Genomic DNA, 26,589 nt, shown 5'->3' with positions numbered 1-26,589 from the left:
GGCCTGTCCGCGGGCTGGCCCTGGGTGCGGTCAGCTGAGTCAGTGCGCCCAGGGCAGGCGGGGCCGGAGCCAAGCGGCGACCCCCGGGCGGGGCGCTCGCAGACTCCATTTGAGATTCACCTGGCGAGTGGTTCCCTCATTCGAGTGGTCCCGGGCACAGACCCTCGCCCCGCCATCCGCGAGCCTCGCGGGAGCTGCCCCTTCCTCGAGCCCTGGAGCAGAGCGTTTGTCGCCGGTGTCGCCGTGCGAGGATGGCGCAGCGGGTGTAGGGTCCCTGCGCAGGCCGAGCGGTGAGTCGCCCGCGGCCCGGCTTCTGCCGTTCTCTCTTCCCGGGAGGCTGGCCAGTCCCCTGCCTCGGCGACGTGCCCGTTTACCTGTAGGGGCGGTGACGGAGGCTCAGGTGCACCCGGCTGCCAGCTGCAGAGAAGGTGCCGAGAGCGGGCCCGGAGCAGCTGCGCGGGGAGGAGGGCGCGCGGCCGGGAGGTTCCGGGAAACGGTGTGTGAGGGGCCAGGTGGGCGTCGGGGGAAGCGCGCGGGCTTCATTGGGTCCACCCAGCGCCCACCTCTCCCACGTCCCGGCGACCGAGAGCGCGGGGCCCCCGGCGGGGAGCCCACCCGGCCGAGGCGCTGCGAGGGAGGCAGAGCCGGCAGGGTCAGGTCCCGCAAGGCGCAGGCGGGCGCTTCTCGCAGCCCAAACCCGGGCGGGGAGTGCGGGAACCCCGAGAACTGTGCTGGGAGCCCCGGGCGGAGAGGAAGGAGTTGGTGACTAAAGTGACGAAGTGATGTTTTGTCCCCACCGCCTTTTCAAGGGAGAGGGGATAAAATTTCATTTGGAGGCTGATTGTTACGGGAGCCCTCCGAGTTCAGATGGAGTCAAGTGTCCATGTAGTCAACATTTAATCAAATGTTACTGCATAAAAATAATTGGCATCGAGTTATCTGGCAGCTCCGCAGAGTTTACAGTCATACGCCTTATGTGACATAATTTGCATGGGGAAGGGGGTCCCTTTACGATTCGTTTATATGGCAACCTGTCCTTGGACCTGGCAGGGCCCAGAGAAGCGAGGAACTCCGTAGCCCGCCGGCGGTCAGCGCGTCTCATCTCCGGTCCCAATTCAGGGCTTGGCGAGGTGACTCGGGGTCGTGGGTGACCTGCAGGCTTCCTGCCCCGGCCTGGAACGCCTGGAACGCCTCCCGCTGCAGACGTCTGTCCGCTTCCAGCCGCTCTCCTCTGACGGTCAGTTTCAGAGAAATACAGTCTAAAATCTGGAGTAGAAAGGGGCGGTTTCCCGTGAAGGCCGTGGAGGCAGTTTCCAGGCACTTGGGTGACCTCTCTCTGCCCTTCCGTCTCTGGTTCTTCATCTCCGTTTCCTTTCCCCACTGTCCCCGCCGGGCCTTTCCTAGGCTCATTTTCCACCTAACTGGGGTCTTCCGGGTTAAAAAGACCTCTGGTTCCATTCATTGGCTGTAACCTTGGGTCTTTAAAAAACGTTGTGACTTCCTTGAATAGAAGGAATGTCTTAATTTGGGTTTCTAAAGCCTGGCTGAGCCTCTCCCAGTGCAGGCCATTGTCTCTCCCGCCTTTCGATTTGTTTGCCTATCTGCATTTTGGCCCAAGCTGTCCCCACTTCTCAGCCACTTTTACATTCTTTCTTTCTTCAGAGGCCACTCAGACCTTCTGGTCCTCTGCGTAAAACTCATCACTGCAGATCATTTTAATCCAGCACAGGTTTATTGAGCACAGATTATATTCTTGGTTCCAATACTTTCAGCGTTGGTGGGCGTTCATGTGTGATATTGTGCTGGCCTAGAGCCAGAACCTGAGCAACACCATTTTTATAAAATGCAAAACTGTTTTTTAAATAAGTTGCAATGGCTGCCCCATTCTTCTCACAATAACTACTGGCCTTGCCCTCTGTAAATAGAACTGCTAGTTTGTTCTATAAACTATGTGAAGCTGCTTACCTTTTCTTATCAGTAACTGCTAAAATCTGTGACTTCTATCACCACCCAGACAATGTGTAAACAAATGTATATCTTGACTTCTGTAAACCACTGAAGTAACAAACGGAATGACAAAAGTCCCTTGGACCTTTTGTCCGGAGACCCCCACCCTTGTCTCCACCCAGGAGGTGAATCACAGAATCCCCTAGCCCTTGGAATGTCAGAAACCTTTTCATTCCCATCCCCGCTCCTCACCCCCACTCCCAAGGTGGTTTTTCGGGTATAAAAAGTCTTGGCACCCTCCTTTTGACGCCACAGGTTGGAGAGACGTGGGTCCTCTGTGGTCGCCGGCACAATAAATGACCCTGCAATCTGGCATACTTTTGTCTTGGTGCTAACTTTCTATGCTCGATCCAATACAACACATGTTTCATTTAAGAAGGATAAATTAGTGTTTCTTTACATGGGTTTTTTTTTTGTCGAAGCGGACTTTTCTTATCTTTATTGATCATAAAATTAATGCAAACTTATTGTAAAAAAGAAAATCAAACATATAACAGAAAATGAAACTTCTAGGTTTTCCTCCTCCCTAAAGATAAACACCAAACATTCTTCCTCCTCCTCTCTCACACACATTTGTTTCTGAAATACATTGATTCAAAAAAGTATTTTAAATGTTTGCACACTAAGCTATTTATGCACGTAACTTACCAATCTGATTTGAGTTTAATGGGTTAAAACTAAAAAAATCTTCAGTTTTTTTTTTTGTAAGATGGATCTGGCTGGTAATAGGTAGGGGAGCCAGAAAGCCAGGTTTAAGGATTTCCTTGGGAGGTAGAATTTCCAACCCAGGCAAAACCAGTAAAACTCTCCTGTTTTGTGGGGAGCGGAGTGAAGAGCATGGCTTTCTAGAGAGGTGGGAGAAGGCTTGTTGAGAAACTGAATTTCATTTCCTTATAGAAGTTGGAGAACATTGCTGTACAATGTTAGGAGAAATGTTTTCTAAAATAAGCCCAGTCTGACATCTTCTTCCTCAACACCAGGGTCAAAATTCACCAGCCCAGGGGTTGTGCGAGGCTTTGGAAAAGGGATCAGCTCTTATTTCTAAGGACAAAGGGCACTGATGCTATCCAGACCTCCATTCAAATGTCCCAGTGCTGCAGTCTGATTAGAGTCTACTTGTAAAATTAGTGCTCTGTGGTGAGGACTTTCTCCTGCACATTCTCTCCCCTTGGTGTCAATCTGTGCTTTTAGTCCAGGGCTTAATTGTTGATTCCTGTGTTTGCCCTTGACCCGTCGTTCCCACCTGCCCTGTTTCCCACTGCCATCCTTCCCTTCTGTTTCAAATTGCTGAGTGATGACTCCCCAGACCTCATTTTCCCACAAGGTGATGAACACAGGTAACTTGTGCAGGAACCATGGTGCCTCCAGTGAAATGTGTAACCTCAGCCCTCTGCCTGCTAGACGACACGTTGTCCTTCCCTATTATCCCAGCTAGAAACGACAGCTTTGTTCTCATGCCACGTTCCAGTCATCTGGAGACAGGATAGTTTGTGACAATATCTGAGTGTGGTAGTGTGCAGTGAATCCTCCTAGAAGAGATTAGAGTTGCTCCTGTGACAATACAGTTTAGGTTTTAAGAGGTTCTGCTTTTAGGCAGATATGGGATTTCAAATGCCTTCAGCTGAAAATAATTGTTATGGCATAGTAGCTTATTCTGGACTTCTTGGTGTAGAGCTAACATGCAAATCTATGTCATTCTCTGCTTAAAATGTCATTTTAGAAAACAAAACAAAAACCCAAAATGAAAATCAAATATATAACAGAAAATGAAACTTCTAGGTTTTCCTCCTCCCGAAAGATAAACCCCAAACGTTATTCTTCCTCCTCCTCCTCCTCTTCTCTGTCTCACACACACATTTGGTTTTGAAATATATTCATTCAAAAACGTATTTTAAATGTTTACATACTAAGTTATTTATGTAAGTAACTTACCAATCTGATTTTAGTTTAATGGATAAGCTAAAAAAAAACATAAGAATATCTTCAGTTTTTTTTATTTTTTGTAAGTTAGATCACTTTTTCAGTGATCACCTGGGGCTCCCCTACTTGTTGCTAGATAGGACCCTGGCAATAGGAGACACCCCAGCCCCCTCAGGCTGATGCTCAAAATTTTTACTGGGACGTGTAACCACCTGGGGCCCTTCCATTTTTATTTGCCCAGGCTGAGCTGTTGATCTCTCCATATTTGAGTGCTTCTTTCCCTCTTGGCTGTCGGATGGGTTTCCTGTCTTCTTGCCTTTGTTTTTACTGTTATTCCTGTCTAAAGGGTCCTTTCCTCACCAAAAGTTCTCTAGGCTGATTCCTAATTATCACTCATTAAGAACCCCTAGGGGCATGCGGGGCTGGCTGGCTTTCTTTTCTTCTCTTTCTCCCCCTCCCCGCCCCGAGAGACAGAGTCTGACTCCATCACCCAGGCTGGAGGGCAGTGGCGCAATCTCGGCTCAGTGCAACCTCCACCTGTCAGGCTCAAATGATCCCCTTCTACCTCAGCCCCCAAAGTAGTTGGGACAACACAGGCACGCCAGCCCACCCAGCTAATTTTTGTGGAGACAGGGTTTCACTATGTTGCCCAGGCTGGTTTCGACCTCCTGGGCTCAAGCGATCTACCTGCCTTACTTTGGCCTCTCAAAGTGCTGGAATTATGGACATGAGCCACCACATCCAACCTGTATTCATTCTTTTCTGCCCTGTCCTTCCTAGCTGAAGTAAATAAATCTTCCAGGCCCTGGTTGCACCTTTACTTGGCCACCTTGAGTTGGAGTTAACTCTTGGCTTGCTGATCGCCAGCTTCTCAGTGTCCTGGGTCTTTCCCGTCCTACTACAGATCATACATGTCATTAGAGATGTTCTTATGCCAGCCTGATTCTAAGTCTGCAGTCACTTAATGAGGGGCCAGAGAACAGCCTGTTGGTCTCATTTATTTTGCAGAGGATTTCAGATTCTTTAAATCATTACCATATGTAATGAATACCATTTCTAATTATGTTACTGAAAGCACCCAGGCAAGCACCAGTATTCACCCTGTTATTGAAGTTATAGCCAATGTTTTTGGTGGGGTAAGGTGGGAGAGGGCTGAACCAAATTGCAAGTTTCCTGAGTAGACAGTGGCTGGAAGGGGGGCTCATTCAGTGCTGGGTTTGGCAAGCTGGCTTTTTTCAGCCAAGCAGGAAACAGGAAGTGGAAGGCTGCACTGGGGTTAGATCTGGGATAATGAAGAGGCTGGAAGTCCATAAATCAGATATGTCTCATTAGGACATAAACTATACATATTGTCTGTTGGAGGAAAAACGTCCAGGATGCACAATAATTGTAATTCAGTAAAAACAATTTAAAAGCAATTGTCAGAAATATTTCCTCAAAGTCTATGAATAACTTATAGATTAAAACAAGATGCCAGTTAAACTGAACAAAAGGTAGTGCTTGGAAATCCTCATGGCCGCGTCCTCAGCTTTCAGAGCCAGGCCGCTTTCCAGCCTGGGTGCCTGGGTGGGAGACACTCCTGAAGGTATTTCTTCCAGTGGCTAGAAAGGGGTACTGAGAAGCCCTTTCATCTGGGCCTTAAGTTGTGATCTGGAATTGAGTATATTGCAGTTGACACTGGACCCATGAATCTCTTCTCTCACCCCCTTTTCTAGCCTAAATTCTAGCGGGCCGAACTTCTACCAACCTTTGAAGGTTGGGGAAAACACATGCAGCCTGGTGGCCTGTGGGAACAAAAGTCTATGTGGGTGACCACAAGGGTGTGCCAGCTTCTGGTTCTCATGCTGTGGGGCTCCAACCAGGGTAAGGGGAGACTGTGTTTTCTTCTCTCATCAACTCCTGTCTTTGACCTTTCAATGGGTGGATGGGGTGACCATATAATTTATCCTCCACATCCAGATCCTTTGGCTAGTGAAACACGCGTCTGGTAATTATGTCGGGACTTCCCAGGTAAACCCTGACATGCCAGGCAGACCTGCCCTGGGTTGCCATACCCTAGATAAACCTGCATGAGACCTAAGGTATTTAGTAGAGAACTTTTTAACTGGAGCATTGCAGACATCCGCAACTTTCTCTGCCTATGTGGTTGGTTAAATCGAGCCTCCCTGAGTTCAGGGCTGAAACGTGGAGAGAAGTTAGTTCTTGGGACACTCACACCTAGGATGGGGCATGCTGCAGGTACTAAGATTGCAAGGGGAAAGAGGGAGTGAGGCTGGCCCTGGAGCCCACTAGGAAGGAGCCAGCAGAAGGCAATGACTAGACAAGAGAACTGAACTGATTTCTCTGCTGATGTAGCCTTGGTTTCTCTAGTTCACAGTAAAGAAAAGCAACCAAGCCTAGAGAGAAACACCCTTACTCTGCAAGGCCAGACAGGAAGTTCTGGCTTTGGCTTTGTTTCCTTTTCTGTAAACAGGGGTTGGATTCTCTGGAGAGCTTTCCAGTGGCCACTCAGCAGTCTCTGATTCAGTGGGATGCTCTCAGCTGCTGTCCCAAGGGAGCTCACCTCTAACTTTTTCCCTGCCCAGTTTACCAGGGGGCTGCCTCCTCCCGTTAGCTCCCTACCCCTAAAGACAAGCAGCCCGGAGGGGACAGAGTTTTGGAGGAGGTTGTAAGAGGGCACGTTCTTCAGAGGAGCTGCTCTTATGGCGAATGTGTCTGCCCAGCAGAAACTGGCTCTGGGGACCCAGACTCTCTGCCTGACCCTAAATCTTACTTCTTCACTCAGTGGAGAAGTAGGAGCTCCATAAAGAGGCTGTGGACTGGTGCCCCCTCCCCTGACTGCATGACCGTGGCATGGTTGGGAGAGGTGGAACCCCGGAGACAGCAGCCAGGGCCATCCAGCTGCAGGGGGCTGTTGATAGTGCCATTGACGGTTATGTTTCCTGGAAGCCGGACTACTGTGGAGCTGGGCTATGGGTAGGTCTGCTTACTGCATCCTGAAGAATGTCTGAAATCATGTCTACACGCCAATGCCCCAGGATCCTCCTGTAGGGCGTTTTGATGAGAAGCAATGCCCCGATTCCTGTCTCCTCACTCCACACACGTAGGGAGAGCTGGCGCTGCCTGTTCATAAAGCTTCATCCCTACACTGTCCTTCATTTGGCCCCTGGTGAACCGGGGGCCAAGGCCTGATGCCTCTTTTAAACTCATTCCCTTCCCACTGGTGTTGTGACTCCGAGTAGCCTGTAATTTCAGCTACTCGGAGGATGAGGTGGGGTGATCACTTGAGCCCAGTATTTTGAGGCTTCAGTGAGCCGTGATTGCACCATTGCACTCCAGCCTGGGCAGCAGAGTGAGACTCTCTCTTTCTCTCTCTCTCCCTCCCTCCCTTCCTCCCTTCCTCCCTCCCTTTTTCCTTCCCTCCCTCCCTCCCTCCCTTCCTTCCTTCCTTCCTTCCTTCCTTCCTTCCTTCCTCTCTTTCTCTTTCTCTTTTTCTCTTTTGATGCTGTCTTGCTCTTTCACCCAGGCTAGAGTGCAGTGGCATGATCTCAACTCACTGCAACTTTCATCTCCTGGGTTCAAGAGGTTCTCCTGCCTCAGCCCCCTGAGTAGCTCGGATTACAATCATGTGCCACCATGCCCAGCTACTTTTTCCATTTTTAGTAGAGATGGGGTTTCACCATGTTGGCCAGGCTGGTCTTGAACGCCTGACCTCAAGTGATCTGCCCACCTCGGCCTCCCAAAGTGCTGGGATTAGGGGTGTGGGCCACCGTGCATGGCCCCCTGTTTCTAAAAAATGAAAAAAAGTGTTGAATAAAAAAAATAAAAACAACACCACCACACCTTATTCCCTTCTTAGCTGGACCGTAATGGGCTGGGGTTTCTAAAGATGTGTTGTATAAACAGTAAGGGGGAATGAAAGCCCGGTGGAGAGATTAAAGGCAGCAATTGGAGGGAACATGTTTGCTCCACACCCCACAACTGTAATTTTCCCTGGCATTCAAAATTTACAGGAAACGGTCACTATATTATAACAATAATAAATCCCATTCTCCAAAAAGGGACCTTTTGGGTTTTATCTTGATGTTAAGAGACTGGTAAGTTCCGAGGGTGAGAACCACGTGGTAAAACAACCAGACTGACTTCAGGAAAGCGGCCACACTTCACAGACTCCTACCGATGTCTTTACGAGCCTTGGACCATCCCGTAGACCCAGCGCTTCACTCTCCTCCTCTCAGCATGCATCCTGCCTGCTCTGCAAGGCTTTCCAGGGAGCTGGGGGCCTGGCCGTTCCAGGGCATACGGATATTGCTTTATTAACTGAGTTCAAAACGGGAGTCTCACCCTCCTTCAAAGAGCTCTGACAAAACCCTGCCCTTCTCCACACTGGGAAGCGGTCTCGGGGGTTTCTGACGACTGAGCCCTACCAGAAGAACCGCAAGTATGCCGGCCACCTTTTCCTTCACGGGGCTTTGCAGTGGAAGTGGGGCCATGGGCTGACTCAGGTCAGCCTCAGTCCCTCTCCCTCCAGTAATGGTTCCCTGTCCCCACTGCTCCCTCTGGAGCCTTCACCCCACCTTTGACCCAATTCCTCCCGTTCCCCCAGCAGTCCTTGAAAGCTGGAGAAGAGCATCTGACATTCTAGAAGGGTGAGGCAGAGAGGTATGGTGTGTTGGGTCGGTGAGTCTTGATTTGCTGGGCTGGGCAACTGGGAATAAGGCACAGGTTTGTTTGTTTGTTTTGCTTTGACATGGAGTCTTGCTCTGTCACCCAGGCTGGAGTGCCATGGTGTGATCTTGGCTCACTGAAACCTCTGCCTCCCTTGTGCCTCAGCCTCCAGAGAGTAGCTGGGATTACAGGCACCTGCCACCACACCCGGCCAATTTTTGTATTTTTAGTAGAGACAGGGTTTCACTATATTGGCCAGGCTGGTCTTGAACTCACGACCTCGGGGGATCCACCCACCTTGGCCTCCCAAAGTGCTGGGATGACAGGCATGAAGGGAACATATTCTCTGAAGGTGTGAGGTTCCTGTCTATTTAGGCTTTTGGCACATTTTCGCCACCTCCTCTCTGAAATTAGCAACGCTGTAAACACACACACAAACTCCTTTCTCTCTCTCTCTCTCATTTCTCACATACTTTTATCAGGCGTTTAAGGAATTCCACTTCATTGCACTGACTTTCTACATGTTAGCGGGGCTCTGCACGACCTTGGTTTCTATTGGGTGAATTCATTCCATTCTGTGTGATTTTTTTTTCCTTAGGGTCCTGCCTCAGTTGAGGGAATGGCGACCACAGAAGCCAAAGCAGAGAAACCTGAAAGTCACAAGTAAGGCACCATTTCCTTCCAGGTTGGGTTGGGTAGGATTGGGTTTATAGAGCATACGTTGTCCCACACGCGTGTCTAAGAACTTGACATATATGAACACATTTGATGCTTGCAAAAGAGACTGAGGCCTGGAGGGATCAATGACTCAGTAGGTTCAGAATTCAGACAGCTGAAGACCTCCGGAGTTGGGTGCTGGGACCTCAGCTCTTGATTCTTAGGACATGTCATTTTAGAAAACCAGGTGAGTCCCTGCTCAAATCTTTGTCTAGCAGATTTTTCCTCTATGTGCCACTTTTCTTTTTCTTTTCTTTTTGAGACAGAGTCTTACTCTGTCGCCAGGCTGGATTGCAGTGTTGCGATCTTGGCTCACTGCAACCTCCGCCTCCTGGGTTCCAGTGATTCTCCTGCTTCAGCCTCCCAAGTAGCTGGGACCACAGGTGTGTGCCATCATGCCTGGCTAATTTTTGTATTTTTAGTAAAGATGGGGTTTCACCATGTTGGCCATGATGGTCTCTATCTCTTGACCTGGTGATCCGCCCACCTTGGCCTCCCGAAGTGTTGGGATTACAGGCATGAGCCACCGTACCTGGCCAGTTTTCTTAAACAAAATCCCCTGCCTATCACTCAGCTCTGCCTTGGTTCTGAATCTTAAATGCCATCATATTCCTTTGCAGTTTGTCATACTTCTGGTGTGCTTGGCATGACACCTGTTGTGTTTAGGCATTGCTAGAAATGCAAGAATTTCTTGTCTTCATCCCGACTCCTATGTGGACTTTAAATCCGTGGATCATTCTTGTTCTGTCACTCCCCAGTTGTCTCCCACGTCTGCTGCGGTTACCTGGGCAGTCCTCCCATCTCACTTCCATGGCCTCTCCCCAGTCCTGCTGGCCTCTGACCTTGGCACCACCCAGGGTTATGGTGACCTCTGGCCACCCTTGCTCTGGATTTCTGGTCCTTTCTTCCTCTATAACTTCCCTGAGACCTCTCCGAAGTCTCACATGTGACAGCTGCATACCCAGGTCATAATTCCATGTGGACAATGCTCCCCCATCCTCCTCCATTCCCTAGAAGTCCTGGTGTCCATTTTGGAGTTTCTGGTGCCTGGGGACATTCCCTGTAGTTTTTTTTTTTTTTTTTTTTGAGACGGAGTTTTACTCTTGTCGTCCAGGCTGGAGTGCAGTCAGTGGCGCAAACCCAGCAACCTCCGCTTCCTGGGTTCAAGCGATTCTGGTGCCTCAGCCTCCCAAGTAGCTGGGATTACAGGTGCAAGCCAGCACGCTTGGCTAATTTTAGAGTTTTAGTAAACGTAGGGTTTCACCATGTTGGCCAGGCTGATCTTGAACTCCTGACCTCAAGGGATCTGCCCACCTCAGCCTCCCAAAGTGCTGGGATTACAGGTGTGAGCCACCATGCCCAGCCTTAGTGATTATTTTTTAATTGAGCTAATAGTAATTCCTGGTACTTTCAGTCATTGGCAGCCAAAAATGCTGTCTGGAGCACCCCTCCTTCCTCCTCCTGCCATGACTTGAGTTTGAGGCCCAACAGGAGGCTGGTGGGGGTAGAGGAAGTGGTGGAAATGAAGGCTGGAGAAAACAGGGCTGGCATACCAAGTGCCGAGCAACTCGCTAAGGGCTTCCTCCCCTTCCCTCTCTTCAGTAATTATTTTATGCTCCCTTGTTTTATTATCAGCTATTTGCTAATCATGTTCCACTTGCTGAGAGGGAGTCAAGTATAGAGTTCATAAGAGGGGTGCAGCCTCTTATGAAGGATGTGACCTGACCTTTGAATGGGGTTACTGATGGTACCTAGTTTATACTGAGAGTATTAAATGAATCCATATGTACTAGCTAGAAATAATTTCATTTCTCCCCTAAGTTGAAAGACTTCCGTGAGTGGAACTGGATCTTACTCATCTTTACGTTCAGTACCGGACACTTGGCTGTGTGAGATTCAGGCAGCATTTTCTGGAGCCCTCCCGCTTCCCCTCCCCAGTACCCCAGGCTTCTGTGTCTCCCTATCTCATTCTCTTCTTGTCTCCACTTGTGCCTGTCCGAAGCTATTTGGGCAAGTTTATATAAAGGTTGGTAGTATTTTCTCTTCCCTGCTGATAAACTCCTGCAATCAGAAGCCAGTTTTCATTTCTTTCTCTCTCTTCCTCCCTCCCTCCTTCCCTCTCTCTTTCTTTCTTTCTCTCTCTCCTCTTTCTCTCCCTCCCTTCCTTCCCTCCTTCTCTTCCTTCCCTCCTTCCCTTCCTTCCCTCCTTCTCTTCCTTCCCTCCTTCCCTCCCTCCCCTCCCCTTCCCTCCCTCCCTTCCTTCCTTCCTTCCTTCTTCTCAGGGTTTCAGAAGCCAGTTCCCCTCCCCTCCCCTCCCCTCCCCTCCCTTCCCTTCTTTTCCCTTCCCTTCCCTTTTCTCTTTCTAGGTTTCACCCTGTTACCCAGGCTGGAGTGCTGTGGTGTGATCTCAGCTCACAGCAACCTCCGCCTCCTGGGCTCAAGTGATCCTCTCACCTCAGCCTCCTGAGTAGCTGGGACTACAGTCATGTTACAAACCTGGCTAATTTTTGTACTTTTTGTAGAGACAGGACTTCACTATGTTGTCCAAGCTGATGTTTAACTCCTGGGCTCAAGCGATATGCCCACCTCAGCGTCCTAAATTGCTGGCATTACAGGCATGAGCCACCATACCCAGCCAGTTTTCATTTCTTCCATCTCACGCATTTCCTTTACATAGTAGATGCTCAATGAATATTTGCTAGGTGAATAAAGTGATAGAATTAAGCAGAATAAAGTCACTTGAATTTATATGTATACTTGAGAAATATTTTTCCAAGTAGTATGTCCCTGACTTGTTATTTTAAAATCCTCCAAAAAATAAATTGGGCCATCTTCTGGTACATTATGGTACATGTTAAATTTACTTTTTTTTTTTTTGTGACAGAGTCTTACTCTGTCACCCAGGCTGGAGTGCAGTAGTGGGATCATGGCTCACTGCAGTCTCAACCTCCTGGGCTCAGGTGATCCTCCCACATCAGCCTCCCAGGGAGCTGGGACTACAGTTGCATGCCACCATACCTAGCTGATTTTTTCCTTTTCTGTTGAGTCACGGTTTTACCATGTTGCCCTGGCTGGTCTCGAATTCCTAGGGTCAAGTGATCCACCCATGTTGGCCTTCTAAAATACTGGAATTACAGGAGTGAGTCACTGCACCCGGCCAAATTTTCATATTTAAAAATCATTGCCAGTCTTCACGGTTACACCCTATTTCCTTCATTCTGCAGAATCAAGGAGGAAAGACAGGTTTCTTTTTATTTTGAAATATGTGGCAAAATTGTCTTAATCACATCCTGTTTTGTCATTTTGAAGCATGACTCTTAGCCCTTCTGTGTTGTGCTCTGTGTATTCCTAACATCCTGAAGGAGGATGGGAATGTTACTTACATGAAAAATAGCTGTCACTAAAGGATCCTAGAATGCTGCGGAGTGTGTGGATTGTCAGAGTTTCAGATTGGCCTAGAGATCAGAAAGGCTTTCTGAGAAAGTCCAAAGATGGTCCTTACATGATTCTGGATTTGGTCCCTTTAAAAATGGCCTTGCCCCACATCCCAGAGTAGAATGAACCCTGATTCTGGAGACCCCCACAGCTTGTCAGGAAGCGGTGGGTTTAGGGGTAGGCGGGTGTGACTCTGTGCTTCAGATAGGCCGCTGTGCCTTCCTGGGCAAGGTTTTTAGCAGAGTCGCTGGTGTGGTCAGCACAGTCCCTGCCTGCCCATACAGCAGACAGTCACCTAGGCCCTGCCCCTTTGTGCAACGATCTCCCCGTCTCTGTCTATAAACTTTTGTATTTATCTTTTCTATATCAGCCTTTGGGAAATGTTCAGATGAGAGCTAACCTGGGCCCCACTCTAGGGGAATGGACAGGAAGGAACATTTGACAGGAAAGGAGGAAGTAGTCAGGTACAGGCCAAGGGAGAAGCAGGAGCCCTCAGTGCCTGGAGCCTGGGTGTCAGCTGAGGATGCTGAGTGCCAGAAAGCAACAGGGATTTGATAAAATGATAGATAAAATGAATAAAACAGGATGGGGCCACCTCCACCTTGTTTTGCGTGTCTGTGGTATATTCCGTGGGATTCAGAGATAAGTAAGAAGTGATTGTGGCCTCCAGAAGTTTTTGTTGCTGGAGATAAAGCTATTACATTAGCTGTATAGATCAGTGTTAGACTATAGGTGAGGTGTGCAGGGAGAGAATGGACATCTGCGAAGGGGGTGCATTCCTGATGTAACAGTTATTTCCAAATCCGTGGCAGCTGAGATTCTGGCTCTCTTGTATCTTTTTCCTTTCTCATGAGTTAGATTGAGGAAGAGATATGACCAGGGGGTTCTGGACAGAAAGTCACACTCCGAAGGAAGAAAAAGAAGTCCCCAATTGCCCTGACATCAGGGTCCCATGTCTGCCTCGGCTTCCTGTGAGGGAGCCCACCGTCTCTGGGACTCAGAAGGCATACGTTGTTGAAGGAGCTGTGTTTGAGGCTGGCTCTAAGGGACTTTGGCAGGCTTGAGATGGACTCATCTAGACCTGGAGCATTTGTTTTGTAAGTAAGGTTTTACTGGGACACAGCCACACTCATCTGCGTGCTGTTTATAGTTGCTTTCATATGCTTATGGTGGACTCAAGAAGTAGCAGAAACCATGCAGCCTACAAAACCGTATTTATTATCTGGCCCTTTTTTTTTTTTTGAGACAAAGTCTCCTTCTGTCACCAGACTGGAGTGTAGTGGTGTGATCTTGGCTCACTGCAACCTCTGCCTCCCGGGTTCAAGCGATTCTCCTGCCTCAGCCTCCCAAACAGCTGGGACTACAGGTGCATGCCACCATGCCCAGCTAATTTTTGTATTTCTAGTAGAGATGGCATTTTACCATGTTGGCCAGGTTGATCTTGATCTCTTGACCTTGTGATCTGCCTGCCTCAGCCTCCCAAAGTTGCTGGGATTACAGGTGTGAGCCACCATGCCCAGCCTGTTAGGTGGCCTTTTTTGTTTGTTTGTTTGTTTTTTACAAAATAATCAACATCATTTTAACACCCACCCTTCTCCCTGGCCTTAAAACATGTGATGTTGATATTTGAAGTTTAAGTATTTTCCAGAAGTCTTTATGTGGGCAAAATACCTGAATAATTTGAGCGAAATAAATGTTCATTTGTTTAAAGACAGACAAAAGGCAAAACCAATACCCCTCCCTACATAAACTTCTTGACTAAAGAGAGAATTCTCTCCATCCTAGAGGTCTGCAGTAGGAACAGCATCATCTAGAGATGATCCTAAACTCAACCAAGCCTCTCAAAGGACCTGCTACCCTGGGTAACTACCTTATGCTGCAACTTCCCTTCCTGTTACTAGAAGGAAGTAGCCTCTAATGGGGAAGGTACCCATGACTTCTCTCCTGTGCACACTCGAGGCAGCATGGTCTACTGAGACCAGGGCCAGGGCTGGGGCATCACACTGTGCAGAAGAATGCCCACTCAACATTGTTTTATGAAATACTTAAGTCTCATCTTTGAACTATGACACTGTCCCAAAGCTTTTGCGATTGACGAACTGCTGCATTTTTGCCTGCTCTGCACTTTTGGTGATTAAACCAAGATTGATCGGTTCAGAGCCATGGCCTCCCAATGCAATGCCAAGGCCTGCTGGCTGGGTGTCGATGCTGGCTCAATTAAGAAAGTTGCTGAGTAAACTTGCTCCACTTCTCACTCTCCATTTAGCTATTTTATTTAAATGGCAGCCTCCTCCTCTTTGAAAAAAAAGGACGTATTGTTTAGTTGAAGAAAACTGGGAATTCTGTAAATTAGAATTTAATCTAGTTGTTCTGCAATACTGTGTGCAGAAGAATCATGTGTAAAGTTTATCAAAGTGCAGGTTCCTCTGTCCCACCACCTAGATTCTGGTTCTTTAGGTCAAAATAAGGCCTGGGAATCTGCTGTTTGAATAAGCCCTTGGTATGACTTTGATACAGAGGTAGTCCAGGTCACGCTTGGAAATTACCTGGCTCTTCTACTTATAAACTATGTGACTGTGAACAGATCCCTCAACTTCTAAACCTTGCTTTTGAAGTGGGGTAATAATCCCTTTGTCTATCATTCCTTGTGACGCCCCATTGAGATAACACATGGAGAACATGCTGGTACATGGCAGGCAGTCAGGAGGCGTCATCTCAAATGAGCTGTCCCACCTCCCCCATATTCTCCCCTCCAGGTTGTGGTTAGGGCTGGTTAGGGCACACCATTAATCTCAGAGCAGCAGCCTCCTGCCTCTCAACAAGGATGGGACCCTGTCCATGTCTTCTTCACCTCCCACAATTTCATGGTCATGTGAATGCCCTGAACATCTTTACTTTATAGGCCCTTATCGCTGACAGAGTTACAGTGAAGAGGGTCCACTGAGGAGCATCTAGGAACAGCAAACTCCACACAGCTTCAACGAAGTGGCTTATACTTCCTCCAAGTGTCTAGTCTAAGTCTAAGTTGGCTAAAACACTGGCTATGAATTATAGTACTTAATACAAAATCTGCTGATTTTCAGCTTGGGTTTGGGTAATCCATTAAAATTAAAATCTAAAAACAATACGCAGCACACTAACAGCAAATTCATTTGTTAAATCTGCTCTTATATCCTGCTGTTCAAGTCTATAGCACCTGGTCATTTGATTTCCAGTAGGCCTGCTGAACTGAAATACTGTATATAGCACCTTGATCTTTAAATACACAAAACACATATGCATTTTAAAAATTATATATAAAAGCACTGGGTTTTGCCTCCTCCTGTCCATCCCCCCAAGTGAAGGGGTTGGAGAGGACTGAGGCCGTTGCTGGAAATTAAGTCGGGCAACACAACATTTTAATACTTTATTCCCTGAAGTTAGGAGCTGCTGCCCAACAGCCATCATACCGCCTCATCAGACTCCAGCCCGTGGACCTCATGTAAAGTGTCCAGTATGGCCAGCTGCTTCTCCATGGCAGGGAGGTAAAGGCTGAGGTCCCTGTGCATCCCAACACTGAAAGCTTTCTGGTGGTCACCTTCCTCTATGGTTAACACAGCCACAAAATCTTCATAGGAAGAAGCTGCCCTTAAAGCTAATGCAAAAACCCCTTGAACTACCCAGCCATAGTGTCGCCGCCGTGTTTTACCATATGCGTTACTCAGGGCTGTCTGGATATCCTTTTCCCCATTTTTCACTTCTGTCAAAAATCCCTCCAAAAATTTGAGACCTCTCTTCAGCCACAAGAAGGCTTCCGTCGCCGAGTTCCTAAGCTGGGCTGCGCTGGCCTCCGCTGGCCTCCGCATCGTGTAGCACTATCTTCCGGAGAGTGGCGAACTCTTCTTTGTTGGTTATATATACTTCTGATTTACTTGCTTAATATTTCCAGCAAGGTCCTTCTTAACAGGAGCAAACACCATAGTGCCAACTTTGTCATGTACTGGAACCACAGCATAACATGACACCAAGAATGCTTCTGTGGGAATGCCACTGTCTTCCAGAAGTTCACTGTCACTAAAGCTTGTGTTCATGGTACTATAGAAAGTTGGGATAACTTCTTTGCCTTCCTCCCAGAGGGATTCTGGAGAGCAACTTGAGGAGTCTGATCCAGACTGAGTCAAGTTATTGTCATGATTTTCCATGTTTTCCACTCCATCTTCCTTCATTATTTCACCTTGGACTGTTATATTACCATCTGTATTTTCCTCATTTGCTATGCTGCAGTCTACCTCTGCGGATTTCAAATATAAGGAATTCTTATTTTTCATTAGGGTTTCTTCATCATCATTTATTTCCATATTTAAAGATCCATTTTCACAGTTTCTCAACTCCATTTGCCTTCCCAATGAATTGCGAATTGTCTAATAGGATGTTTCATCTTGCTGGACTTGAGCATGGCCAGCTGCGGTGATCCTGGTGGTGTGCGGTAGAGCAGCTCAGAGATGAAGGCTGCATTTGTAATCTGCGTGCATTCTTCCAAGGTCTTCAGAAACATATTGCAGGTTGATTTCAGCAAAATTCCCTCATCACTTCCTTCCTCAGAATTGGACACACTAGTCGTGGTCACTTTTTTTGTTTTATCTACTTGGTGAACAAGGTCATAGTAGAGTCTTAGTTCTGACATTTTGGTTTTCAGGTTTTCAGGGTTTTCAGCAAACTCTTTCTCCTTCTGGGTCCTACTGTCAGTCAGGCAAGCGTTGGCTGATTCCAGGGCCACCAGCCACCACTGTCTCTTAGCCTCACTTCTGGCCTTCAGGTAGAAATATTGTTCCCCGGGGATTATCAGGTCCATGCATGTATTATCTACAGAATGAATTTGAATTTTGCAGACTGCCATTTGGATGCTCCTTTGCAGCCTTCCCAGGCGTCTTCAGGAAAATCATGACAGGACAATATTCCCCCGCAGAGAAGGAACCATTGAGGCTGCCAACCGCTCAGATAGTTGGTCCATTTGGACAGCACCCCCTCCATGGTGTCTGCAGCCCCTCAGCCCATGCCTGCTGGCTCCCTCACTGCCCCAGGACCCAGGAGGCGAGGCTCACCAGCAGCAGGGCCATTGCCCAGCACGGCCCAGATGGCCACTCCTGGTGCCTGCGCCTGGTGTGGGGATGCCTGTTCCCTATTACCTGGCCTTTTCTGAAGAAAAGCTTGCTGACACTTGCTCTAGACTAGCATGAACCACACGTACATTTTCTAGCAGCTACCCTGAATAAAAGCAAATAAATAGATGTCTTTTCTTTTTCTGATGGAGTCTCCCCCTGTCACCTGGATTGTAGTGCAGTGGCGCAATCTCGGCTCACTAGAACCTGCGCCACCTGGGTTCAAGTGATTCTCTTGTCTCAGCCTCCCGAGTAGCTGGGATTACAGGCGCCTGCCACCATGCGCAGCTAATTTTTGTATTTTTAGTAGACATGGGGTTTCACCGTGTTGGCCAGGCTTGTCTTGAACTCCTGACCTTGTGATTCGCCTGCCTCAGCCTCCCAAAGTGCAGGGATTACAGGAGTGAGCCACTGCGCCTGGCCAACAGATGTCTTATCTTGTCACTCTTATTGAATATTGTGCTACAGAAATGGTAGCTAGTATAAGAAAAGTACAAAATAGAAGGTGTGCAGTTTGGAAAGGTTATCTCTGGGAGGTAGGATTAGAAGTTGTTTTTCCTTCTATTTCTGTTCATATTTCCTATGGTAAACATAGTAGTTTTAAAATAAAGTCAAGTTTATACATGGAATGAACTTGATTAGAGGAGCAGCGGGCTATACTCTACACTCCTTGTATAGGTAGATTGAACTTTTCCATCTTGGTACTTTTTTTTTTTTTTTTTTTGAGACAGAGTCTTGCTTTGTTGCCAGACGCCAGGCTGGAGTGCAGTGGCGCGATCTTGGCTCACCGCACCCTCCGCCTCCCAGGTTCAAGCAATTCTCCTGCCTTAGCCTCCTGAGTAGCTGGGACTATAGGCACATGCCACCACGCCCAGCTAATTTTTATATTTTTTAGTAGAGATGGGGTTTCACCGTATTGGCCAGGATGGTCTCGATCTCTTGACCTCGTGATCCGCCCGCCTCGACCTACCAAAGTGCTGGGATTACAGGCGTGAGCCACTGCGCCCGGCCCCATCTTTGTACTTTTATATGCTCTTCTGATTTCATCCCTTTTGCCCTCCAAACAGAGCCCTGGTAGCAGCAGGGGTTAAGAGGAAGGAGAAGAGGGAAGAACAGAGGGGAGGCAAGTGGGGACCTTGGCAGTGCTGGGGTTGTCTTATCTCCAGGGTCTGGCCCTGCCCTTCTCCCACCATGAGTCTTGTGCCTGACATAGGCCACTTCTGTGATAATATCGGCTGTTGGGCACTGATGTTCTATAAGCCTTCCACTTTCTTGTTTTTTAACAGTGATTGCCTCGTCAGACTTTCAAATCCAAACATAGCAACAATGAAAGAAGATATTCTCTATCATTTCAATCTCACCACTAGCAGACACAATTTCCCAGCCATGTTTGGAGATGTGAAGGTAAGGGGCCAGGTGCTGACACCTTGGGATTTGTCTTAAGATCAGCCTCCCCCTATATAATACAAGTAGACCAACCCACAAATGCTTGAGAGGCCACAGCTGACAGGTTTATGAAGACATAATGTTTACCAAATTTTTGCAAATTTTTAACTTTCAAGTATGTGAACTAGCAAGTAAAAGAAAACGATCCTAAGTAGTGCCATATTGTTCCCTAATTCATCCCTTGCAAATTCAGTGCAGTTTTGCATTGCTTAACGGTGGGAATACAGTCCAAGAAATGCAGCCTTAGGTATTTCATCATTGTGTGGACAGCATAGAGTGTAAGCACACAAACCTAGGTGGCAGAGCCTCCTACCTGCCTGGGCCTTATGCCCCTAGGCTACAAACCTCTATTGCATGTGACTGTCCTGAATACTGTAAGCAGTTGTAACATAGTAGCAAGCATTTGTGCAACTATACATATCTAAACATAGAAAAGCTACAGCAAAAAACGGTGATATATAATTTCCTGAGACCACTGTTGTGTATATGTGATTCTTTGCTTACCAGAACATTGTTATATGGGGCATAACTATGTATTTGAAACAATATATAAAATAAACTTCCTAATGCTTCATTGAGAGAAGAGAAAGATGTAAAAATTTCTTAGGGAAACAAAGGATAGTAGATAAAGGTCATTGTATATTGTTTGTAACATAATACACATATTGATATTCTGTTTAGTTAATTGACTGAAATTTCTTATTTTGCTTCATGCAGCTTCCAGTTAATTTTTTCTACAAAGTCTTGAGTCCCTCAGTTCTGATTTATCTTAACATAAGACTTTGAAATGTCTAATGGGTAAAGAAGAACTGATGTATAGAATAAAAAATCAAAATATACCAGGACCCTAGAATCCAATGCTGCTACATGGGATCAAAATAAAACAATGGTGTTATGTCTTATCAATCGCCTGTTCTTTGATAGTGTTGGCTTCAAATTGTGGACAACTTTCCATGTGCTTTTAATTCATTAAATTTTCATTCACCCTCTTAAGTTAATCTACAGTGATTTTTATTCCAGGGTATGAAATTTTCTTTTGTATGTTTAGAGAATAATTCATTTCTTTTATCTTCAAACTCTTTATTTTTTATTTTTTTTATTTTTTGAGCTGAAGTATCACTGCCTAGGCTGGAGTGCAGTGATGTGATCTCAGCTCACTGCAACCTCTGCCTCCCGGGTTCAATCGATTCTCCTGCCTCAGCCTCCTGAGTAGTTGGAATTATAGGCACCTGCCACCATGCCCAGCTAACTTTTGTATTTTTAAGTAGAGTTGGGGTTTCACTATGTTGGCCAAGCTGGTCTGGAACTCCTAACCTCAGGTGATCTGCCTGCCTACTCCCAAAGTGCTGTGATTACAGGTGTGAGCCACCATGCCCAGCCATCCTCAAACTCTTTAAAAACTTGCTCACTTTTTTTTTTTTTTGGCAAAACCAACATTTTCTTACGTGACTTTCTGCAAATTAAAGTTTTTACTTCTCTGAGAGAGACCCACCAAGAATAGCTGTCACTTCATGAACCTCCTCTAGGCTTCAGCTGGCTCTTCCCAAGAATTGGACATGTGGCACTCAAGTGACCAAGTGAGAGAGTGATCAGTAGCCCGTTTTGGGGGGCCCTGGTAACACAGAGGGACAGTGAGGAGTTGCTCCCTCTTGTTTGAAACCCAGGCTCTCTCCACAGGCTGCCTTCTACATGACAGAGGGAGGCCGAGTATGCACAGGACCTGGAATTACCTCCTCAGAGAGAGTGAGGGTCTGGATTCCTGTTTGTGGAGGTGACAGCCTTTTGATGCATGGCCGCCTCCACTGATCACTCACCAGGGACCTTGTTAAAGCAGATTACTGGGCCCCTTAGATTCAGGAAGTTCTGGTGAGGCCGGTGAACTTCTATTTTTAGCAAGTTCCTAGGTGATGCTGATGTTGCTGGTCTAGGGACCCCACTTGAGGGCCCCTGCTATAGACAGTGCACTAATGGGGGTCTGTCTTCTCTGGCTGTAGTTCGTGTGTGTTGGTGGAAGCCCCTCCCGGATGAAAGCCTTCATCAGGTACGTTGGTACAGAGCTGGGCCTTGACAGCCCAGAGAGAGACTATCCCAACATCTGCGCGGGAACTGACCGCTACGCCATGTATAAAGTAGGACCCGTGTTGTCTGTCAGTGTGAGTACCTGCCCTCCCTTGTGCTCAGTCTTTAGGCTCTGCAAGCCCCTGCGCCCCACCCCTCTGTACACACAGACAGCTGGTCCCCTAACACCTGTTTATTGTAACTGGCTGGGAGCAGGGTAAGCCCACAGTAGTTACGATTCAGAGATTATTGAACACAGCCTCCTGCCCTTGAGGCTCAGTCTCCAGGGGAGGCTAAGTACACAAATGCAAATGCACAGCTGTCTGTCTACACAGTGTGAGGGTGGCAGGTGCAGGGAGTTAGAGTGCTTGCGGTATACAGGAGGGACAGAAGAGGGTGCCCTGCCTGGAGCAGGATGGAAGGAGAGCCTCAAAGTACCAGCCCTTTTGTCTCCTCTGCCACTTCATAGTGAGTTACTTCAAAACACACTTTGATTTAGTAGTGAGCATGGTGAACACAGAAATATCTAGATTCTACCATAGAAGTCTTTTCATTTTTCAGTTTTGGTTTTCTTTGTCAGGAGCAATCTAAACGAGCTGTTGTAAGGAAAGGGAACCCCTTGTGGTGAGATATGTAGCTGAGGCCTCTAACTATGTCAACCAGCTAGAACACATCGGGGAGCTGAGGCGGTATTCAGTTACTGAGAGTCTGTGCAAAGCTTTCCTGTGTGTAAGCCTCCCTGACCAATTCCAGCAGGGATGCCTCCACTGCATGGCTCAGCCACAGGAACAGCCCCTGGAAAGTCCTGAGGGCATCTGGGGAGAGGCATCACGGAAGATGTGACACCAGGAAGGGGGCTCTGAAGGGGAGAGCAGGAGGAGGGGTATGTAGAGTCCCCAAAGAGAGGAAAAGGCACAGGCAGAGGTACAAGATCAGCAAGGCGTCCTGTGTCCAGTGGGCTGAGGAGCCAGCTAGTTACTTCGTTTGGCTGAAGCAGAGGGTGTGGGGAAAAAAAAGAAAGGAGATAAATCTATCCTGTGGTGGGGGGGTGTGGGGGAGTAGGGTGGGCATTTATGCAGGGGCTCAGATGCTAGAAGGAGCTGTTTGTTACCTGGCGATAGCAGACTGCTGCTTCCCTGCTGAGCCCCTGGCTCCTCAGCTGTTACCTAGTTGACTAATTATGTCAATCAAATGGGATTTTGTCTTTGACATCTTTGAGTAAACTTTTAAGTTTCCCACAGTGTTACTAGTTCTTAAATTTATGTTTAAGAAGTGTATCTTCTATCACGATGACAATGGGCATGGTAGATTAAAGTATATAACATGGAAAGTCAACCAGAACATTGGCAAAGTCACAGCCTTGGCTTAACATGGGTGTTTCTCCCTGGTTCCAGCATGGTATGGGCATTCCTTCTATCTCAATCATGTTGCATGAGCTCATAAAGCTGCTGTACCATGCCCGGTGCTCCAACGTCACTGTCATCCGCATCGGCACTTCTGGTGGGATAGGTAAGGTCTGCAGAGGGGCCTCATGCCCTGTGAATGGATGAGAGACTGGGGGATGCCGAGGCAGCTTCTATATGGTGTGGGATTAGACACAGGGTTCCTTTCTTGGCTGTGTTCAAGGAGAGCTTGTTAACAGGAGGTGTGAAAAGAAGCTTGTTTTGTTGTTTATGTCCAACCCTTTCCTCCAACCCACACCCCAGAGCTAGGCAGCAGAAGGGTGCCACCCCGTGCATGTGGGGAAACCCATCCTTTTGGGGTTACACATTTTGTGCCTTCTTGTCTGCTTGATTCTCTCTTATTCTTTCTAATCCCCCTTCTCCATTCTCTCCTTTCCTTTGCTTACTTTTCCTCCTCCCTATGAGATTTGAGATTTGAAGCACCTTATGAGAAAAGTCACAGGAAAATCAAAGCGGGGAAGAGAGAGGTGCAGTACAAAACTCAGACAAGTGTCCTTAAATTAGCTCAAAATGTCCCTGTCCTCAACACGTTTCAAAAAACAAAGATGGCAAAGTAAGAATGAGATTTCGCGAGAACACAAAAGCTAACAAATTGTTGAATTGTAAACCAAAGTCTGATAGGCAGATGTGTTTTAAATACGTGGTCTCGCTCTCTGGGGTTCCAACTCTGTATCATTGTTTCTGCTAAAACTGGGCTCTAGTGATTCCTGCTCCCACCCAGGTGTTCGAGCTCAGGGAAGAAGCCTGCAAGTGCCCTAAAGAAAGCTGAGCTTTGACGCTGCTGGTCAGGCCTGTGTGTACTTGTCCCAGGCTGTCTAGGTCTGGACTGTCTAGGATTTATAGCAATTCTAGAATTTAAGTCTCCTGACTTTGAAAGGGGACTTGCTTTAGACCCAAATCTTTTAAATATATTATCTTGTCTCTTCTCTTTTTGTTATGTAGAGATTGATGTGTAAAATCTGTGTTTGCATGACTGTAATTCCAGGTTTAGTGAAATTGTCCCTAGACCACATGCCAATGGCCATGAGCTGTCTCAGTCCTGCAGACCTAGTCTCCAGTAAGACACTCACAGCTATGCATACATAGCATGCTGGCACTAATCCCACTTATGCAGGCTCCACCCTCATGACCTAATCACCTTCCAAAGGCCCTGCTGCCTAAAACTACCACCTTTGGGGTTAGGATTTCAGCTTATGAATTTTGAGGGGAAGACCAACATTCAGTCCCAGTCCATAGCAATGGTCAAATCTCATCTAAAGTTATTATAGCACAAAAGAATAAGGAGCAGAGTAGTAAGTAGTGTCCCTACAAACAGAAAACTACTCCAGGAAGGCATGCCCAGAACATATGAACTGGACCCTAATAATGCATCAATCTGAGCGGAAGGCCAGGGAGGTCAGCAGCTGGTCATAGCTCCCCTGGGTTTAGGCTGTGGGAGTTCGTTATGCTGTTCCAGTCTGCTTTTTGCTGGTTTACTTTTCAAGCATTTGCTTGAAAGCTTAAATATGAACAAGGCACGAAGTAGGGAATCAATGAAACACGTCATGGTATAGATTCAGTGACAGACGACAGTGGGAAATTGCAATGAATTGAAGGCAGAAACACGGGACAAAGTACACAAAGGGTCCTGGCTATTTTATTTTATTGAGACAGAGTTTGCTCTTTTTGCCCAGGCCGGAGTACAGTGGCACAATCTTGGCTCACTGCAACCTCTGCCTCCTCGGTTCAAGCAATTCTCCTGCCTCAGTCCCCCGAGTAGCTTGGATTACAGACATCACCACAATGCGGAGCTGATTTTTGTATTTTTAGTAGAGATGGGGGTCTCACCATGTTGGCCAGGCTGGTCTTGAACTCCTGACGTCAGGTGATCTGCTCACCTCGGCCTCTCGAAGTGTTAGGATTGTAGGCATGGGCCACTGCACCTGGCCCTCTGTTTTCTTCTTTGTGCCTTTCTCTTCCATAATGTCCATAATGATCACACATTAATTACTTTCATAGTTTCCAAACAGTTTAATGGGAAAATGGGTCACTGTGTATTTGAGAGCAGTCCTGGATGCTTCCTGTTTGGATGTGCGGATGGATCGTTTCTTTCCTCCATGTGCTTTGCTGTGTGCTCCCTGGCTGCCCTGTGTAATTGTCTCCTTTCTTCTTATAGTTTATTTTACTTTGTTTCATGTCCTGCATAATCTTGATGTCTGCTTTTCCCCCAGGTCTGGAGCCTGGCTCCGTGGTCATAACGGAGCAGGCAGTGGATACCTGCTTCAAGGCAGAGTTTGAGCAGATTGTCCTGGGGAAGAGGGTAGTCCGGAAAACGGACCTGAACAAGCAGCTGGTGCAGGAGCTGTTTGTGTGTTCTACGGAGTTAAGCGAGTTCCCCACAGTGGTGGGGAACACCATGTGTACCTTGGACTTCTATGAAGGTAAGGCAGTGGATACCAGGAGGCATCTTTCAGCCAGTGGTCCCTCCCCTGAGCTTGTCTTCTCACTGTGGGTTGGTGTTTCCACGTGCCAGGCTGCTATCTCATCGCACCTCTCCCAGGGTGGCCGGAATGACCCATTTGAGTGGGCCTAGGCAGGACCTGGGTGGGTCCTGCTTGTCACTATGTCCCTCAGGCATCATGGCGCTGATGTGTTGTAGGAACTTACTACATGCCTGTGGTTCTCACATCTCCTTGTGTGCCTCAGCGCAGGGCCGTCTGGATGGTGCTCTCTGCTCCTACACAGAGAAGGACAAGCAGACGTATCTGCAGGCAGCTTACACAGCCGGTGTCCGGAACATCGAGATGGAGTCCTCAGTGTTTGCCGCCATGTGCAGCGCCTGCGGCCTCCAAGGTAGGCAGCACTCGATGGGCCTCGGTGCCCCCTCCCCACTCCACTCCTGCTCTCCTGGAACCCCCTCACTGGGGCACCTCCTCCTGGAGCACCCCAGTACCCATTTCTGGCTTCTATCTCCCCTGCCCCCAAGTCACTTTCTGATATATGTATTGTCCTTACAACCCTGTGTTCAACGTCCTTTGATTGTCACATGACAAAATGCAGGATTCTCAGTGTCCTTGTATGGGAAAGATGACAAAAAAGTTTTGCTTTTTTGTCCCCATGAGGCTGCCACCAGCTCTATAAAAAACTTGGCTTTCAAAGCGCTTTGGCTTTTGGAACGGTGATTCATCCACCCCCAAGGTCCTAGGCACCCTTAAAGGGCAACTCAGAGCTCTGCAGAATTCCCTCATCACCTTGGCCAAAATGTGCCTTTCAAGGTGGTGCTTGCAGCCCTGAGCTGGCCCTGAAATGGGGAATTCCTTTTGGTAGCTGAGGCTCGAGAATAAGGGAGGGACCGGGCAGGGTGGTGTCAGAGAGGGAGGAGCCTTCCGAGCGCCTGGACCAGCGCCTTTCCCTCCCGCACTGCATCCTCCAGCTCCGCCGGCCTGAATGGGCAGCCTGGTTTCCTGAGTTGCCAGCGCTCGTGGGTCCTTCATTCCGTCCCTGTGAACCGTTAGACCCCCAGCACCTTGCCCTGATGTGGTCTTTGCCCTCTGCAGCGGCTGTGGTGTGTGTCACCCTCCTGAACCGCCTGGAAGGGGACCAGATCAGCAGCCCTTCCAATGTGCTCGCAGAGTTCCAGCAGAGGCCGCAGCGGCTGGTGAGCTACTTCATCAAGAAGAAACTGGGCAAGGCCTGAGCGCTGCCCCCAGCCTCCATAGACCTGCTGTGATCACTTGCCATTAAAAGCATTGTCCAAA

At 47.8% G+C, this 26,589-nt stretch overlaps 1 protein-coding gene and 1 pseudogene across 4 annotated transcripts; one reads left to right on the top strand and one right to left on the bottom strand.

Annotated features, from left to right (window-relative positions):
* On the top strand, positions 1–26,589 carry UPP1 (uridine phosphorylase 1). Of its 4 annotated transcripts, none has more exons than XM_017500833.2 (9): positions 1–290; positions 1,051–1,237; positions 9,194–9,258; positions 19,172–19,289; positions 21,326–21,484; positions 22,784–22,898; positions 25,063–25,272; positions 25,538–25,684; positions 26,389–26,589. In XM_017500833.2, the coding sequence occupies exons 3-9, from the start codon at positions 9,215–9,217 to the stop codon at positions 26,526–26,528; spliced, it is 933 nt and encodes a 310-aa protein (XP_017356322.1). In that variant the 5' UTR covers positions 1–290; positions 1,051–1,237; positions 9,194–9,214; the 3' UTR covers positions 26,529–26,589. The 4 variants fall into 4 exon arrangements, with proteins under 4 accessions (XP_017356322.1, XP_017356323.1, XP_037584529.1 ...); XM_037728601.1 differs by lacking the exon at positions 1–290 and adding an exon at positions 403–496; XM_017500834.2 differs by lacking the exon at positions 1,051–1,237 and having other exon boundaries at positions 252–290.
* LOC108284175 lies at positions 16,191–17,757 on the bottom strand (annotated as a pseudogene).

The sequence above is a fragment of the Cebus imitator genome, unplaced genomic scaffold, assembly GCF_001604975.1.
Source record: "Cebus imitator isolate Cc_AM_T3 unplaced genomic scaffold, Cebus_imitator-1.0 Scaffold272, whole genome shotgun sequence".
Lineage (NCBI taxonomy): Eukaryota > Metazoa > Chordata > Mammalia > Primates > Cebidae > Cebus > Cebus imitator.
Note: the sequence above shows the minus strand (reverse complement) of the source record. Positions and strands in the feature narration are given on the sequence as shown.